The sequence below is a fragment of the Anastrepha obliqua genome, chromosome 4, assembly GCF_027943255.1.
Source record: "Anastrepha obliqua isolate idAnaObli1 chromosome 4, idAnaObli1_1.0, whole genome shotgun sequence".
Lineage (NCBI taxonomy): Eukaryota > Metazoa > Arthropoda > Insecta > Diptera > Tephritidae > Anastrepha > Anastrepha obliqua.
Genome location: NC_072895.1, coordinates 91,556,227 through 91,575,399, shown reverse-complemented (window position 1 = coordinate 91,575,399; position 19,173 = coordinate 91,556,227). Strand labels below are relative to the sequence as shown.

Genomic DNA, 19,173 nt, shown 5'->3' with positions numbered 1-19,173 from the left:
GGGCATTGTTCGTTAGGTGTCTATGCGGTAAGATTGCTTTAAGAACTTTCTGCAGAAGCTGTCGGGAGGACGACGTTGCCGTTTCCACGACAGTCGGTTCTACGTTACCGAAACGACCCGGATTTATATCCGGCCAAGGACTGTCACTCCAGCAGCATTCCCCGTATGTAAGTATGGGGAATGTTTATGCTGCTACAACAACAACAACGAGGTGGAATCATCACCTTCTTTTCAGCTGCTTTGCTCTCGTCGGGCAAAGCCCTGCGGATATTGCGGGTTTAAATATCACACATCTCAAGTGGTTAATAAAAACGTAAATCATCACTGTTGGTTGTCATCTTCTAGTCCAAGGCTCTATGAGTGTCGCGCATTTGCTAGAGCAATGCGGCGAATTTTAGGTTCCGATGTCATGAGAATGAACTCGAGTAAAATTTGTTCTCTTAAACTGGAGCATATTTTCAGATTTACCAAAGAATCACGAAATTTCTCACAGGTCTAAATATCTCTATTCCTCTATTCTATCCTATATTTTTCCTTCGGTTACTGCTCCCCTTTCCTCCTTGACTATCTACCCTTTAACTTTCCAGAGCTTTAAATACAATGGGCTTTTTACCCTGAGTGTTTTAGGAGTTACCAAATCTCTCGATGCTTCTTGGCTCGACCTTTCAAATTTCAATTTTATCCTAACCTAACCTGATCAATGCACTCCTGTCTCAATTATCCACGTCGAAAATCATAATTATAATAAAAATAAAATTGCACGAAAATTTTCACGAGTTAATTCCATTTTTTGGGCGAATTTAAGTTAGTAAGTTAGCAAGTTTATGATAAAAAATACCAAACTTTTCGATAAAAAATATCGAGTTGCAGCTCTACAAACGTGTGTTGCAAAGGCGCAAAATATTTGTAAAAAGCATAGACTCCTTATTATGAACCGATATAATGTATACATCCAGCTCACTATACTTTTATGGCTGGCTATAATCAGATAAGATTTTTTTTTTTTCTTAATAGGTAATCCCAAATGGGTCTTAATGTCGCCCGAATGAAAATAAATTCATAAGGGTTTAAAAATTGCACAGTTCTCTATAGGCAATTGAACTCTTTCGCTGCTTCAGTACAAAACAACAAATATATAAAAACTTACTGGAAAGAGACAAAAGCAAATTAACTACATAACGGCCCGTGCAATGAAATTTCTGCTACGGCTGCATACTTGTGCGGTTTTTTTATACAACCTTTGTGCATAAAAATACGCCTCAATACATACATATATTTTTCTTCGAATACTACATTATTATTATTGGCGTCAATCTGTCTACATTTGCCGACTGCTTAACCAAGCCACCTACCCAACGAATAGTTGTAGTGGTGTTGTCTTACTCGCCCTCTCCACACCATACTCGTAAAAGCCACAACACAATTGCGTTTCTCGCTAATGCTGATGAACAAGACAGACTAACCAGCAGTTGTGTGCCCAATGAAATCACTGTTTTTTTTTAATGGATAATCATTTCCAAATATATATATATGTACTCGTATGTGGTATATTTTAAACTTAAATTGCAATGCAAGTGCGCAAATCAGCAAAAATGTGGTGATTTATTTTATACGTAAATTTTAAATGCCTGAATATTTTTTATTTGAAAAGTTTAAGTAAATCATTTTAATTTTTAAAATACGAGTAATTTACAAAATTAATGCAACAAAGAAGAGACTCAGAGTGATTACCCAAAATAAATGTTATTTTAACCAAAATAAAAACAACTTTCATTATTTACATCGTTCAGCAGTTTTCAGCATTTTCGCTGACGATTCAAATTATTGCTGTTTTATTTTTAAATCAAATAATGTAGAATATTAAATAAAGCAACAACCTTGTACTAATACTGGGACAAGAGGGGTATTTAAACAACAAATAAATAAATAAATCATTATTTTTTGACTTAGCATTAAAAAAATGCCTGTATACTAAAAGAGAAAGTAATGTCAGATAACTAAAAAGTAGATACGAAACCAATGTAAAAATATAAAAAATATTATTGTTTTCAAATATTGTCCATACAGGTTTTAGGACAGCTGAGAACAGTGAGAGCTTATTTTCGAGGAATACATGGGAATTTCATTTCATCAACAAATGCCTCCGCATCATCTGCAGAATATTCTGAACAAATCCCATCAGTAACGACGCACTGTGGAGATTAACGAACGAGGAACCCATCCTTAGACAAATCATACGCAGAAAGTGGCGATGGATAGGTCACACGCTTAGAAAACCACCAGATAGCATCACGAGAATGGCACAGGGCTGGAATCCGCAAGGGAACAGAGGTCGCGGAGAAGGTCGATGTTGCGCGAACTAGCAGATGCCGACATCTCATGGGACGGTGCAAAAACAACAGCACAGAATCGTGTACGAGAATTGCAATTGAACAGCCAATGAAGACTTCGACGATTGAGTATTGCTGCTACAGCAACAACTTATAAATTTTAATATTGCTGCTACAACAACAAAAACTTCGAAGTTAGCTTGTCGTCTAGGTAAAATATGGATTTTCCATGTGAGCTTGCAGTCAAGATGCATATTTTGTATCACTCTTCTTTGAGCTATGATTGTTTTACTGAGTTTAACGGGTGGGCAATTTTTTTTTTTTGCGGATAAGGGAGCTGAAAACGCCTAATGCATCACCAAAGCTGCCATCGCAGCAATGATATGTCCGGAGACATCCCCCCTCTTTTGGAACCGTTGCCTACTCCGGAACAGCTTTCGCATTCTTTCAGACAGGCGTTCCATCTTCCTCATTACAAAGGTCTACCTACCTATGTGCCTGCGTCCAATTGGGCAAATATTTCGCTCGCGCGTGTGTAAGCATACACTAACAAACGTAGGTAAATATTAATATGCAGACTTATACCCGATCAGGACCTGTCACTCCAGTAGCATTTATCGGCAATGTTTATGGTTTTACAATAACAGCGCCAGAATAACTCAGACTAGCACGCTTCCACGACAGTCGGTTCTACGTCACCGAAACGACCCGGATTTATATCCGGCCAAGGACTGCCACTCCAGCAGCATTCCCCGTATGTAAGTATGGGGAATGTTTATGCTGCTACAACAACAATAACTCAGCCCTAGCCGATAGAGTAATGCTCGAACTGAACGCCATGTTCTTCATTTAACTCTTCTGTAATAGTGCGTGGTCACTTGAAAGGATCATACTTCTTCTTCTTAGCTTCACAGTCCATGGTGGACCATAGCTTAGTCAACTATTTTTCTCCCCATTATTCTATACATGGCTTCATCTCTCCAGTTGTGTACGTTCATTTGCTTAAGATCTAATTCGACGTCATCTCACCATCTCTTTCGTTTGCGTCCTCTTTTTCTTCCTCCAATGGGTATTAAAATAAAAGCCCAATCCATCTAATCCGTTAGGCTTCTATAAAACGTATTACAGTTTGTCTTTAAAGACTTCCTTAGATTTCATTGTTGTAGCGAATGCGGTATATGGTGCAATTCGCAGTTCAGCTCGCCCGAAACTCGGTTCTACGTTACTGTAACAACCCGGATTCAAATCCAACCAAGAAGTGTCACTTCAGCAGCATTTCACAAAAATGTATGGGGAATATTATATGCTGTTACGACAAAAACAACAACAATTGCAGTTCTTATGACAAGCAGAACTATGTAGCTACCGTAGCCGCGACAGTCATTGCTACGTTACTGAAAGAACGCAGATTTATAGCCGGCCAAGAACCGTCATTTCAGAAAAATGTATGGGGAACAACAACCCAGACTTATTTATATTATGTACATCATCTTGCGGCCCTCAATCTCCTGTGGGAGATAGGGCATAGGGGTGCAAATTCTACTCTCTGCCTCCTAGAAGCGCTTACGGACGTAGTGCAGGCACACCCTGAGAAATGCGGGGGGCGATGAACGACATTATATTCTGCGGGCAACATTATGTAGTAGTCTAAGTTGTAGCTGAAGAGAGAGCTGCATGATCTCTGTGGCTCTGCTGCTGAACACAAAGGCGAGGCGAGCGATAGCTCTGCGCGCAAAAACGGTACATAGACGCGCTTCTAATAACATATTTACAGTAGTGTTTAGGATAGGTACTACTGTGTCCAAAAAATAAGGTGACATTTGATTTTAAACTGCGCGCTTTGAAGGATTAGGAGAATTCTTTTTTTTTTTAGGTTGGTAGTACTGTGAGTGACATCTATGTCAAATTTCATGTGAAATATTCATTTACTGTTTGAGATACGCGTCGTTTTGTGAGCTGCTAAAAGTGAGTTTCTCGTTTTTTGCAATGTCGAAATTTGTTGAGCAAAGAATTTGCATTAAATTTTGTTTGCGGAATCAATTTTCGGATACGTTGAGGATGGTGCAGAAAGCCTTTGGTGATGAGGCTATGTCTAAAAAAAATGTTTACAAGTGGTATAGTGAGTTCCAAGCCGGTCGTGAACGTGTCGAAGACGAAGACGTCCTGGGCGACCATCAACCTCAACTGACGAAGCTCACGTCCAACAAATCAAAGATTTGGTGTTGAAAAACCGTCGATTAACGATTAGAGACCTTGCTGATGATGTTGGCATATCGAAAGGCTCAGTCAATACCATTTTGAAGGATGTTTTGGGCCTCAAGCGCGTCAAATCTCGACTGGTACCGAAAACATTGAATTTTTTGGACTCGTAATTCGTGATCATTTCATCAAAAACTCAACCCATATCGTTCCGCAACCACCGTATTCACCTGATCTGGCACCGTGCGACTTCTGGCTGTTCAGCAGGCTCAAAAGACCGCTCCGGGGACACCGTTTTGACACGATAGAGGAGATTCAAGCCGCAACGAAGACGGAACTGAAGGCCATCCCGGAAAGTGACTACAACCAGTGTTTCGAAAATTGGAAAAAACGTTGGCATAAGTGCATTGTGTCGGGAGGGGATTACTTTGAAGGGGATGAAATTGATTTGGAAGAATAAATAAAGAATTTTCAAAATAAATACAATGTCACCTTATTTTTTGGACACAGTAGTACTAAAGGCTATTACAGGGTCTTTGGTCAAATGGAAATAGCCAGGTGTGAGCCCCAGAAAAGGGCTACTTGTAAAATAAGGCTGTCTGGAGTCCATAAGGAAGACAAATTCCGCTACCAGAAGTGTGGTAAATATGCTGGAGTTCTATTTTCCTCAAAATCTTTGCGCCAACGAAGCATCAACTAAGCCTATGATAGTATCAACATCCTTATCTGTATGTTATAACCCAAAATAATTGTCGAGTGTTTTATACTATTACAGCAAAAACTAATACATAGTTCAAAATATTCGAAAAATTCTAAAAACCAAAATTGTTCAATCTCTTTGTGGATAAGCATTCAATCTTAACGGCCGCCGAATGGGTTGGTGCGTGGTTACCATTCGGAATTCACAGAGAGGTCGTTGGTTCGAATCTCGGTGAAAGCAAAATTAATAAAAACATTTTTCTAATAGCGGTCGCCCCTCGGCAGGCAATGGCAAACCTCCGAGTGTATTTCTGCCATGAAAAAGCTCCTCATAAAAATATCTGCCGTTCGGAGTCGGCTTGAAACTGTAGGTCCCTCCATTTGTGGAACAACATCAAGACGCACACCACAAATAGGAGGAGGAGCTCGGCCAAACACCTAACAGAAGTGTACGCGCCAATTATTTATTTTTTTATTTAATTTTATTCAATCTTAACACCTTTTTCCCCGAGGCTGTGTAAAGAGACGTGTGCCACTTACGCACATCTGATGAATTGAACACTTACAATTTTTCTTTTTCACCCGATTCTTGACATTTTCTTGGCAAAGCGTCAAAATGCATACATGTACGAGTATATACGTGTACATATATAAAAAAAAGCGTTCTTGGACCGATTGAAGGTGAACATCTTTACTACACTTAGTATAAAATCCGAGTAAATTTAAGAGCAACTGAATATACAAAAGGAAAGGTCGCTGAAATGCTCTCAAAAAGCAGGCGGCAAAGAACAGGCCAGGGACCTATTAAAAAGCAACAACCCCTGCAAGTATTAAACGACAATTAATCAAGAAAGTGAAATGAACTTAGTGTATTTATATACATACATATATGCACATATCTACATATGTACGAGTATGCACAAATAAAGTGTGCGCATGTAAAGCGAAATTCCTTAAAAACTTAGCACTTACGAGATGAAGAGGCGATGATTAGCTGTATTTTTTTTAGCTCGCCTAACCAAGGTGACGTCAGTAAATTCATGTACACATATGGTCATTAAAATAGGTACCCCCACATTCATACGGAAAACGCAAGTTTTTTAAATTAATAATAACAGATATTCAATGGTATTTGGTTTTTATTTCATATATTTTCATAGCAAATATAAACAATAATTCAAGTACCTTTTAAAACTTAAACTGGTGGAAATAGGAACAAAAAGGATATAATAATGTGGTCATTAAGGGTCATTTTTTGCATTTTCTTAAAGTATAATATCTTAAAAATATTGTGTGAAAATTTGAAGTGAATGCGACAAATACTTTTCGAGTTATTCAACAATTAACAAAGGGCGCTCGGGCGCTCCGGAACTCGATAGCCAAACTTTAAAGGCGTGTATCTCAAAACTATGTCTTTTGAACTGGTGGTCACTGTAACTTAAAGACCGCTTAGTAGATTTCAATAACATTTATACTGCTGTTGAAAAACATAAAAAACTCATGCCTGATTGAAGTTTTTTTTTTAAATTTCGATTTTTTTTAACAATTAATTGTTTTTTTCTCGAAAATCTGAAAATATTTCATGAGGCCGCCAACTAAGAACTTGTGAATTTTTTTGTAAATCATTATTTTTTCAGGCCTCTGACTACCTCTAACCCCTTAAAATAGGTACGAAAGAAATAGTTAGAAATAGTTACGATGCCAAAATAACTTAGTAATTTTATTAAAAATGCTGTTTAAATTATCGTAGTTTAATCAACAACCACTGTGTCCGCCATGATTGTCAATGACTTTTTGTACTCGATTTGTCATAGAATCCTATGCCAGGTATCTGTGTGAGTAGAATACCATAGTTCTTCGGTCGGGTCGGGTCGGGTGACTGGCTTGACCAATCCATAACTTTAACATTACTTTGTAAAAACCATTCACGTACTAACAATGAGGAGTGTTTTGGGTCATTATATTGCATAAAAAGCCTCCTTTCCTCAGCAAACGGTAGCATCACTTCTTGAAGTATGTTCTTGTAAATAAAATAGTTCATTTTTTGGTTATGAGTTTAATATGCTCAACTTCATATCAAGAGTAGGATCCGCAAGTCATTATGTTGCCTCCACCGTTATAATTTCTTTCTTTTTTTTTTGTGAACAGCGGGGAGAACTCTTGTTCTTTAGGATGTCTGGCATTTCGCCCAGCATCATTTGCACAGAATTTTTGACGTGATAACATCTTATGTATAATTCGATTTAGCCGGCTGCACGCACGAAAAAATGTGTCGTTACCTTGCTCATTTGTCGTTACCTTGCTCATTGTCGTTACCTTGCTCATTGTCGTTACCTTGAATGAACTGCAAGCGAAAGCGCGGAACGAACGACAAAGCAAACAAAGCAAACGAACGGCAACGTTCGACATCTTGCTCTCTCCTACTTAAGTGAGCGTATATATGTATGTATATGCGCATATGTACATATATAAATTCAAGTATTTGTATTTGCATATGCCTCCTTGTTGATTATTATTAATTTGATTTACTTGAAGAATTTAAAATAAAACCAAGTTTGTTAATAATACCTGTTGTTTTAATGTTATTATTATTAATTTTTTTATTATATATGAAGGAAAAAATATATGCTAATATTTACCACATACCTTATAAGATATGTTGTATACTAATATATGTATATAAACATGCATATACATATACAATTTTGCGCAATTTTCAAAAAGAACAAATCTATATGTAAAGATGCATACAAATCATATGGACATATCAAATATACGAATCTATTTCGTACGCAAGCAAATGTAAGCTAAGTGCTTGAACTGCGAGCGAGAGCGCGGAACGAACGACAAAGAGCACAATCGGCCCCCGCGTTCGGCAACGTTCGACATCTGGCTCTGTCCTACTTGAGTGAGCATATATATGTATGTATATGCGCATATGTAGGTATATAAATTCACATACTTGTATTTGCATATGCATTCTTCCTGTGTGCATGGTAATGAACCATTTCCTGTTGAGAATAGGACGATAATAGAAAAAGTAGGAATGAAAGGTAGTGTTTCGAGTGTAAAGTGTCTTGAAAAAGGCAAATCGATGATGGTACCTCTTAGTGTTGTTGACTTATTAACGTCTGATGCACAATCGAAATTGAACATATCCTCATGAATTTGATGTTTCGTCATTTTTCACGTTTGTTTAAATGTAACTAGACCTATTCCATTGCAATTCCATTTACCCCCTCCTCTATATCTATACAAAATATCTATCAAACAAATAAAATTAAAATTTTGTTTTGAAAATTGCAACCCTTACATCAGTATTTCCTTATGACGTTGTCACGTTAAACTATCGTCAGTAAACCGACTTTACAGACAACCGACAACAGACAAACCAAAAACGCTTAAATATTCCACCAAACCAATTTATACCTCCCTTCAAAACAGTATTGGCAGCTGATTGTCAATTTTGCAGGTAATCTGCCATATATGAACAAGTAGATTAATTTCGCGGACTTACTGCTAATTGCTGCATATGTGAACGTACTTTTAACTGTTTTAATTTTGTAAGTTTCACTCGATTGTTTGTTAATTTTATTTGTTCCTCAACACTGTACGTTACCGAAATCCAATTGTCATTTTTGCTTAATTATTTTGTAAACATTTTCATAGCAGCTTAATAAATTTATGCTGTTTGTCTGTAAAATATGAATTAAACTAACAAAAGTACAGAAAAAATAAATATCTTAAGTTCTTGAAGTAATAAAGAAAACATTGAAATGGATGATCTAAATCCGCTTGCCGGTACAGCGCATCTATTGGAAGAAGTGGACAGTAAGTTTTCGAAGTGCTAACCAATTGCAGGTGCCACTTGCGCTGGCTTCAGGCGATATTTTCTACACTTATTTTCATTGTATAGAAAAGCTGATGGTACTATTGCGCGATGGACGGACGCTAATTGGTTACTTGCGCTCGGTAGATCAATTCGCTAATTTGGTGCTACATCGGACCATCGAACGTATACATGTAGGCAATGAATACGGTGATATACAATTTTGCGCAATTTTCAAAAAGAACAAATCTATATGTAAAGATGCATACAAATCATATGGACATATCAAATATACGAATCTATTTCGTACGCAAGCAAATGTAAGCTAAGTGCTTGAACTGCGAGCGAGAGCGCGGAACGAACGACAAAGAGCACAATCGGCCCCCGCGTTCGGCAACGTTCGACATCTGGCTCTGTCCTACTTGAGTGAGCATATATATGTATGTATATGCGCATATGTAGGTATATAAATTCACATACTTGTATTTGCATATGCATTCTTCCTGTGTGCATGGTAATGAACCATTTCCTGTTGAGAATAGGACGATGATAGAAAAAGTAGGAATGAAAGGTAGTGTTTCGAGTGTAAAGTGTCTTGAAAAAGGCAAATCGATGATGGTACCTCTTAGTGTTGTTGACTTATTAACGTCTGATGCACAATCGAAATTGAACATATCCTCATGAATTTGATGTTTCGTCATTTTTCACGTTTGTTTAAATGTAACTAGACCTATTCCATTGCAATTCCATTTACCCCCTCCTCTATATCTATACAAAATATCTATCAAACAAATAAAATTAAAATTTTGTTTTGAAAATTGCAACCCTTACATCAGTATTTCCTTATGACGTTGTCACGTTAAACTATCGTCAGTAAACCGACTTTACAGACAACCTCTTTTTTTTCATCGTGTCTGTTATACAATTTTTTCATACCCCTGCTCCATACCATCACTTGTGCCCTTGAGCAAAACTTTTCCTGTTCCATAAATTTGCTTGTTTCTACAGAAGAAGTTTACAAGCTATTCTGCCTGTTAGGTTCATGTTGTCCCAACTCAACTTAATATAACGGGTCCTTTACATTCAAAGCGAAGCAGTGATGCCATTTGCAAAAAAGCGAAATTTCAATAATAGCTTTACATTTTATCTGTAGATAAAGGCAGCGTGCCTATTTTAATGACCATATGTGTAAGTGTATTTACGTATATATGTATGTACAAATATACCTGCCCATATGTGCTTAAATGTATATATGTATGTAAAGGCACTTTGACAAAGCATTGCGTGTACCTGTTTGTAGGGCTCGCCCCATTACTGAAGAAAATAGCATTAACCAAGCACAAAAATAATAAACAAATCCTAAACAGAATTATTAAATAGCTATGTATGTATGTATATTTAAATATCTCATCAACAAGTCACGTAATGTCTAAAATAAAGGAATGGCGATGGGATTATCATACACAAAGTTTCCATAGACGGATGAAGTTGTTAATGAAGGAAAAAGAAAAGAGAGAAAAGAAATTAATACAAAATTTACTAAACTAATGATAAGGCAACATACCATTTATGTAGATATGCATGTATGTATATGCTTATAAAAAGCTAAGACTATTAAGAGAGAAATTAATGCCGGCACTTTACTGGTTTTGCATACTGCAGTTACCTATAAAAGCTCTATTTAAATCCTCTACTATATCAAGACTGCCAATAACAAAATTATTGCTGCACCATAAATCAAGTCATCATGATAAGCTAAACTCATTTCTTATTATTAGATCGCATTTTACTGTTGTTCTTGTCGTAACGGCGGCGTAAAACTTCCTACATAAACTTTTAGGAGTGTTGCTGCAGGCAATCGCTTTAAAAAACTTCTATCGATTTATATTGCAAACCCACAGTAGTTATCGACCGCAATACTAACTACACAAGGATAAATGGTAATCACACACAAACCCATGAGATTATTGCAGCCGATTATTCTTTGTTTGGCTCCGACTCCATGTGTTCTCCCCTCACTTGTTTTGAGAGAAATATTACGAATTTTTCAATGAAATTCACAGGAGATGTTCATTTCGTGCTTATTTTGCTAAAACTAGCACCAACACTATTCTGTTAATAATAGTTTTTAAGTTATTTGTTGATAAAGTTTGTCTTTTACCTTCACCAAATTTTGATAGAATAAGTGCATTTATTACATTTATTTTAATAAATATTGAAACTATATTAACATACACACACGTTTTTAACTCTTTTTATTTATTTATACCACAAATTAACCATTTATATTGCATTTTTAAGTTGCTAACTCCAAATATGCCAGCTAAATTTACAATAACTGAAAAGCATGGCTGAATGGAGTGCTGCCAGAAGCAAAAAATAAAAAAAAATAATAGAATGCGATTGAAAACGAAGCAACATAGGAACATAATTTCCGCACACTCTTTCCTGTTAGAATATGAGGGAATGGGGGTTTACAACCTCTAAGGTGTATATATTCTTTTTAAAATTTTTTAACTATTCATTTTTATATATAGATATTTAATATATAAAAAAGAACATATATAATATATTCATAATATAGTGAAAATTTGGAATAAAAAATCGCGCGATTTTTTATTCCAAATTTTCGCCTGCGGCGCTTTTTTTTCTTTTTTTTAAATATATATATGTATATATATATATCATATATTCATAATATAGGGAAAATTTGGAATTAAAAATCGCGCGATTTTTTATTCCAAATTTTCGCCTGCGGCGCTTTTTTTTCTCTATTTTTAAATATATATATGCATATATATATCATATATTCATAATATAGGGAAAATTTGGAATTAAAAATCGCGCGATTTTTTATTCCAAATTTTCGTCTGCGGCGCTTTTTTTTCTTTTTTTTTAAATATATATATGTATAATATAGTGAAAATTTGGAATTAAAAATCGCGCGATTTTTTATTCCAAATTTTCGCCTGCGGCGCTTTTTTTTCTTTTTTTTTTAAATATATATATGTATAATTATATATCATATATTCATAATATAGGGAAAATTTGGAATTAAAAATCGCGCGATTTTTTATTCGAAATTTTCGGCTGCGGCGCTTTTTTTTTTCTTTTTTTTAAATATACATATATATGTATATATATATATCATATATTCATAATATAGTGAAAATTTGGAATTAAAAATATATGTATCATATATATATATCATATATTCAAAATTCATACAATCAAACATACTTTACTGAAAATCAAGCATTAATATATATATGTATATAAATAATAATAAATATATATATATATATATGAATAGACGTATATAATATAGAAATAATATGTAAAATTTTGTATTTCTAGTCATTTATTATCTTCTAAAATTGTTTATTTATACGATGTCTGGCATCACTTCGGCTGGTTGTAGTAACCAAAATAGGAGGATTCTTGGTCAATTTTACAATTTTTAAACTCAAATAACTTAAAAACTATAAGCCTCCGGCAAGTGAGGTTTTCACTTTTGGATAGTAGAATACCCCCTCTACCCCCCCTTATACCCCTTTTTTTAAAAAAGTCGGGAGAACAAATGGGTATTTTCCCCTTTGTTTTGACTTAAATATTACCGATACTAGTAATCAATGTACTGTGTTAAATATAGTTTGATTATTTAACATTTGTTGCTTTCGTCTTGCACATCAGTGTTACCAGTTTTTAGCTCAATGCTTCGCACTTTGTACACAGCATGAAAATCAGCTGATGCCCACAGACGTTGCGCAGCCTTTAGCAAACAACAAAAGCACCGGTGTGGTACAAAATACGCCACCGTCAACGCATTCTAAGCGAAGCAGCGTGGAATGAAGTGGAAGCAAAAAGTAATGAAGTCGTCAAACAGTTTTCAAAAACACAAAAAAAACCAAAGGCGATTCTCACGACAAATGCGATTGTAAAATACTTTTTTTTCTGTGCAATTTTTCAAAGGTGTTTACAAATGTACCCATGTATCTATTTACATGCATGCCTACTGCATTTATTTCTGATTGGTCTTTAATTTGTTTTTGTTGTATTGCATTACTCACACTTTCTGCTTCCATCTTTTGTGAAAGCCGTCCAGGTTTTCTCGCAGCGCAGGATTTTCGACTGATGACGTATGAATGTGTTCATTGTTGTTGTTGTTGCCCGTGGTTGTTATCGTTGATATATTATTACTAAAATACAGTCGATTTTGTTTTGTTATTGTTGGTGGTAGGGTTAGCGTATACCGTTTAATTTCTAGTTTTATTATTGTTGCAATATTGTTATATAGAGAAGTATTAGGTTTGTATTTTATGTTCCGTATTTATTTTTGAATTTTTATTCAAACTCGAATTTTTTATTGCTAAATGTTAAAAAGCAAAGAAATAAAAACTAGCACATATAAATTTTTAAATACGTCAGCAAGAGACTATTATAAATTTTCTCTTTGCATTCTTGTCATTCCAATTTTAATTCGTGAAAATTTCCTCTATTTGCTGATCGCGCTTTTTTCTATTGATTTATACTTTCTTCTATTGCTACTTTTTTAAGAATTTTTAACCACACTATTTTCAAAAATTGAAAGCAAAAGTTTGATGTTTTGTTCTCGCTATCTCTCGACTGACAACTTAATTCTTTTATTGTTGTTATTCTTATTCTCTTTATTATTAGCGATTTGTGTGCTTTCAGTGGTATGCTTCTTTAGCACCAGATTTTCGCTGCCGCTAACTCTGCTACCTAATCAACGCTGATGCGGGGTAACGTGGTCGATTGGCAGCGGCCGCATTACACAACTACAGTGAAATTTTCATTTGATTAGGTAGTCCAGTTCGCACAGCTGCTCCTTTAACAAACAACAAAGGTATAAAGGAGAATAGAACCTTGACGAATGGATTTTAATGAATCCTATAAAAGCAGCTTCAGCAAATAGAAAAAATCCATCCAAACATATTTTTCTTTTATTATTCTTCATATAACTTCAAGATTTTTGTTTGCTTTTTTGCACAATTGCGTTATTTGATTTCACGACCGCACTTTTTATTGCGTCTTCCCGTTTCAATCCACAGTATCTCGGCCGCGTTTTCTATCTAATAACTATTATATTTATTTTACAATCTGAACATTGGAACGTTTTTTGATTTTTGTCTGAATTTTTATTCGATTTTCATTGAACTGATTCGATTTTAAACTGATAGCAAAATCGAAGAAATATGTGCGGACAACTTACTCGTTTCTAAATTTGCCTTTTACTATTTGCATTCATTTCTCATCCAATTCGTTGTTTGTTAACGGAGTTGCCAATTTTTTTATATAAAGTAACAAAATTTTATATGATTAATAATAATAATTAGGAATATTGCATGCGTAAACTTTTTCTAAGAAGTAGTAAAATGTTGAAATCTGTCATATATAATTCAAGTATACATTTATATAAATCTGTACAACAAGTGTAATTTTTATTTAAGTCTGGAGTAGGTACTATCGCCGTATAGTTTAGTTATTTCAACATTTAATGGTGATTAAACTAAAGAAATATTTTTATGCCTATTAAATAAAAGCGGTATTCAAAAAAAAGTTATGTATTCAATTTATTTTTGGTTTTTTGTTAAGCAAAAGACTGCTGAACTGAATATAATGATCTCAATTTGAATACCACAACGACTAGCTAGAAATTTTAGAGCAAGTTATCTCAAAAGTTATATTGAATGTTTTGAACTGTTTTACAGCTGAATTAAGCTTAACAGTTAAAGAGTTAAACTAGGACCGAGCAACTGGACGTAAAAAGTGAAACTTGGAGCTCACCGTAAGGTCGTTGTGAAATCATTGAAATTAATATCTTGCTGGTAAATTATTAATTCTTCTTTTGAATGAAAGTAAGATTCTGTTCAAACTTCAGTTTCATCTTCTTTTTATTTCCCATGTTAGCTTAACTGTTTTGAAGTTTTCAACCGAGTTTAAGCCTGCAAAATTACGGGTTAAGGCCTAGTAAGCGTAGTGAAAATAGCACTGAAAACCGGGTCCTTATAACACCTACATATATATAAGTACATTATCTACTTTTTCGTGCTTAACTCCTAATCCGTAATTAAAGAGCGAAATTAACCATACGATATATTTTTATTATTAGGTATTATTAAGGGGTTAGGGCAAGTCAGAATTTTCAAAAAATTTGATTTTTTTGCATTTTCTTAAATATAATATCTTAAAAATATTGTGTGAAAATTTGAAGTGAGTCCGACAAATACTTTATTCAACAAATAACAAAGGGCGCTCGGGAGCACCGGAATCGATAGCAAAACTTTAAATGCGTTTTTCTCAAAACTATGTTTCTTCAACTGGTGATCACTGTAACTTAAAAAGTGGTAGGTAGATTTCAATAAAATGTATACTGCTTTTGAAAAACATAAAAAACTTGAAGTTTTTTTCAAAAAATTTTTGTTAGCAATTAATTGCCGGTTTTTTCTCGAAAATCTCGAAAATATTTCCTGATACCACCATATTGTTCGTTTTAAAAAAATCTTCGATCAGGCACAAGATTACCTATTAAGGGGTTAGGTGGGTTTGAGAATTTCAAAAAATTGAATTTTGTTTTTTTGTCTCATTAAATAGTACAGTAGGTTTAAAATACTCTCCTAAAATTTTAAGTCAATCCGAGTAAAATTCTAAGAGATAGACCCTTCAGAAGTTCCGCCCATTAGGCCACGTCAGTTGAGCGCTTCGCAGGTATACGTGTTTATCTCAAAACTCCATTTTTTAAGTCGGTGGACACGATATCTTGAAAAGTTAGTTCAAATTTTATACAAATCTTTGAAATAACATTATCTAGTTACTGAACGAAGGATTTTTTTTTTTAATTACAACTATTTTTTTTGAGCCAATGTAGGTATGTCTAAAATTTCACTAAAAAATGTATTTTTTGTTTCAAAGCCTGTCAAAATTTCAAATTTTGATTTGTTTTTTCCTTCGTACAACAACGAGATTTATCCATGTACTAACGAAATCCGTTTGGTTTTCTGATTTTAGATGAACCAATAATGAGCTATGCTGTCCACGGCAAGAGCATTTTTTTTTTGAGACGTCAAGGAAGATGAGGTACCAACGGCTGAGTTTTCGAAATATTTAAATAAAAATTTCACAAAATACTGTTTATATATGTATCTTAGATATAGTGAATTGCTTAAATAAAATATATGATTTTATATACTAAAAAAAACAGTCAAAATCTCCTTTTTTTCAACCTCTGAAACCCACCTAACCCCTTAATAAATCTAATTTCTCTTGTCCGATTGATTTTAGATGAATCTCCAAGGACTTGTGATGATCACCGCAAGGGACTTCTGGAGAAATGGGCTCCACACAAATAGCGAAAACTTTAACAATTATTATTATTATTCCTTTTTAAATTTTGCTCAAGTCAAGTCCAAACATGATGTATTAATGCCATATTTTTATTTTTGGAAAATAAAGAAATTGACTAGCAAAAAAAAATTATTGAAAATCATTTAGTTATTACAAAATGTAATATCTAATTTTATGTGCGTATTGCTGCCATAATTTTTCGCAACTTCAGTAGAAGTCGTTTACGGATTAACTACAAAAGTTTACCACCACCAGCAAATTGCGCAATTACCAGGTGTATAAGCTTAAATCCGCTGATTGCTCGTAGATGGCGTTAGTGAGCATATCAAGTTACCATAGAAATGCCATATTTTTTTTGCATGGGTTCGACACCTGTTTACATCAATCACTGCACATCATCAGTGATTTCATACAGCAACACACTTTTTTCCTTGCGTAATCATGTCTAATTTTGTGCCAAAAAAAGAGCATATGCGGGAAGCTCTACTTTTTTGCTTTAATTTGAAGAAATCGGCTGCCGAATCGCATCGAATGCTTGTGGAGGCCTATGGTGACAGTGCATTATCGGAAACAACTTGCAGAGACTGGTTTCGTCGGTTCAAAGACGGCCATTTTGACTTGAGTGACAAGAAGCGTGAAAATCGGCCCAGAAAATTTGAGGACCATGAATTGCTGGCTCTTTTGGATGAGGACGATACCCAATCGCAAAAAATGCTTGCCGAGCAGTTAGGTGTCACTCAACCAGCCATTTCCATGCGTTTACGTGCCATGGGAAAGGTCTAAAAAGTCGGAAAATGGGTACCCCATGAATTGAACGATAGACAGATGGAGCGACGCCAAAACACATGCGAAATCTTGCTGGCTAGGCATAAAAGAAAGTCGTTCCTGCATCTTGTGGTGACTAGCGATGAAAAGTGGAAATACTTTGAGAATCCTAAACGAAAAAAATCATGGGTCGATCCCGGCCAACCATCAACTTCTTCATCAAGACCTAATCGCTTTGGACGCAAGACGATGCTGTGCGTTTGGTGGGATCAGCAGGGTGTCGTTTACTATGAGCTGTTGAAACCTGGTGAAACTGTTAATTCTCATCGCTACCACCAACAACTCATCAAATTGCGCCGTGCTTTGCGTGAAAAAAGGCCTCGTTATGAACAAAGACATGAGAAGCTGATTTTCCTCCACGACAACGCCCCATCGCACACGTCAAGAATGGTCCAAAACTACTTGGAGACAATCAATTGGGAGGTGTTACCTCATCCCGCTTATTCACCAGACCTGGCCCCTTCGGACTATCATCTGTTTTCATCGATGGGTCACGCGCTCGCCGAGCAGCACTTCGATTCGTACGAAGACGTCCGGAAATGGCTTGACGAGTGGTTCGCCTCGAAAGATGAAGAATTCTTTTGGCGTGGTATACACAAATTGCCCGAGAGATGGGAAAAATGTATAGCTAGCGAGGGCAAATACTTTGAATAAATTTTTTTTTTGCTTTCTATAAAAAAATGGGTTTTTTTTTACTAAAAAAACAGCGGATTTAAGCTTGTACACCTGGTATATTAACTATTGCTTCTCTATGCATTTTCTTCATATCGTTAATAATAAGTAAACAAACCAAAAACGCTTAAATATTCCACCAAACCAATTTATACCTCCCTTCAAAACAGTATTGACAGCTGATTGTCAATTTTGCAGGTAATCTGCCATATATGAACAAGTAGATTAATTTCGCGGACTTACTGCTAATTGCTGCATATGTGAACGTACTTTTAACTGTTTTAATTTTTTAAGTTTCACTCGATTGTTTGTTAATTTTATTTGTTCCTCAACACTGTACGTTACCGAAATCCAATTGTCATTTTTGCTTAATTATTTTGTAAACATTTTCATAGCAGCTTAATAAATTTGTACTGTTTGTCTGTAAAATATGAAATAAACTAAAAAAAAGTACAGAAAAAAGTGAATATCTTAAATTCTTGAAGTAATAAAGAAAACATTGAAATGGATGATCTAAATCCGCTTGCCGGTACAGCGCATCTATTGGAAGAAGTGGACAGTAAGTTTTCGAAGTGCTAACCAATTGCAGGTGCCACTTGCGCTGGCTTCAAGCGATATTTTTTACACTTATTTTCATTGTATAGAAAAGCTGATGGTACTATTGCGCGATGGACGGACGCTAATTGGTTACTTGCGCTCGGTAGATCAATTCGCCAATTTGGTGCTACATCGGACCATCGAACGTATACATGTAGGCAATGAATACGGTGATATACCGCGAGGCGTATTCATCATACGGGGTGAGAATGTCGTGTTGCTGGGAGAAATTGTAAGTAAAATAAATCAATAATGCCGCTCACAACTAAGATGCCTTATCTTTATAGGATCGTGAAAAAGAATCGAAACTGCCACTGAAAGAGATTTCGGTTGATGAAATATTGGATGCACAGCGTAGGGAACAAGAACAGAGGCAAGAAAAACATCGGCTTATATCAAAAGCTTTGAAGGAACGTGGCTTAGCGGTGAATACAGATATAATCAATGAAGACTTTTGTTAAGTAACTGTTAATAATTGCACATTTTAAGAAGATAAATAATCATATATTGTAAACAACAAACTAGCAGGTCACTAAAGCAGGTCAGGAAAGAATACAAGTTTTTTTTAACAAATTTCATTTAAAATATGATGTTTAAATAGTAGAAAGGTATGGGGTATCGCTCATATATACCACACATTTTTCGTGTCGTGAATTC

General features: G+C 35.1%; 2 protein-coding genes across 5 annotated transcripts in view; one reads left to right on the top strand and one right to left on the bottom strand.

Annotated features, from left to right (window-relative positions):
* Positions 1–14,284, bottom strand: part of LOC129246377 (mitochondrial proton/calcium exchanger protein) — a 32,699-nt gene extending 18,415 nt beyond the window's left edge. The window contains exons 1-2 of one of the 4 annotated variants that reach the window (XM_054885146.1): positions 14,098–14,284; positions 13,128–13,426 (exon numbers count right to left, since the gene is read on the bottom strand). In XM_054885146.1, coding sequence (XP_054741121.1) covers positions 13,128–13,212 — 85 coding nt within the window. In that variant the 5' untranslated portion in view covers positions 13,213–13,426; positions 14,098–14,284. Of the gene's footprint in view, positions 1–13,127; positions 13,427–13,943; positions 14,006–14,040 lie in introns of those variants that run through there. The other 3 variants (XM_054885147.1, XM_054885145.1, XM_054885148.1) reach the window with 3 other exon arrangements.
* A 4,008-nt stretch (positions 14,285–18,292) lies between these two features.
* Positions 18,293–19,101, top strand: LOC129246376 (U6 snRNA-associated Sm-like protein LSm1). The gene is made up of 3 exons (XM_054885143.1): positions 18,293–18,478; positions 18,564–18,748; positions 18,804–19,101. Exons 1-3 carry the CDS (start codon positions 18,424–18,426, stop codon positions 18,975–18,977), a joined length of 414 nt encoding a protein of 137 aa, XP_054741118.1. The 5' UTR covers positions 18,293–18,423; the 3' UTR covers positions 18,978–19,101.
* The last annotated feature ends 72 nt before the right edge of the window (positions 19,102–19,173 follow it).

Coding starts and splice junctions, on each gene's coding strand:
- LOC129246376 (XM_054885143.1), top strand. CDS start 18,424: ATGGATGATCTAAATCCGCTTGCCGGTACAGCGCATCTATTGGAAGAA. Junction 18,479..18,563: donor TCTATTGGAAGAAGTGGACA/GTAAGTTTTCGA, acceptor TTCATTGTATAG/AAAAGCTGATGGTACTATTG. Junction 18,749..18,803: donor TCGTGTTGCTGGGAGAAATT/GTAAGTAAAATA, acceptor TTATCTTTATAG/GATCGTGAAAAAGAATCGAA.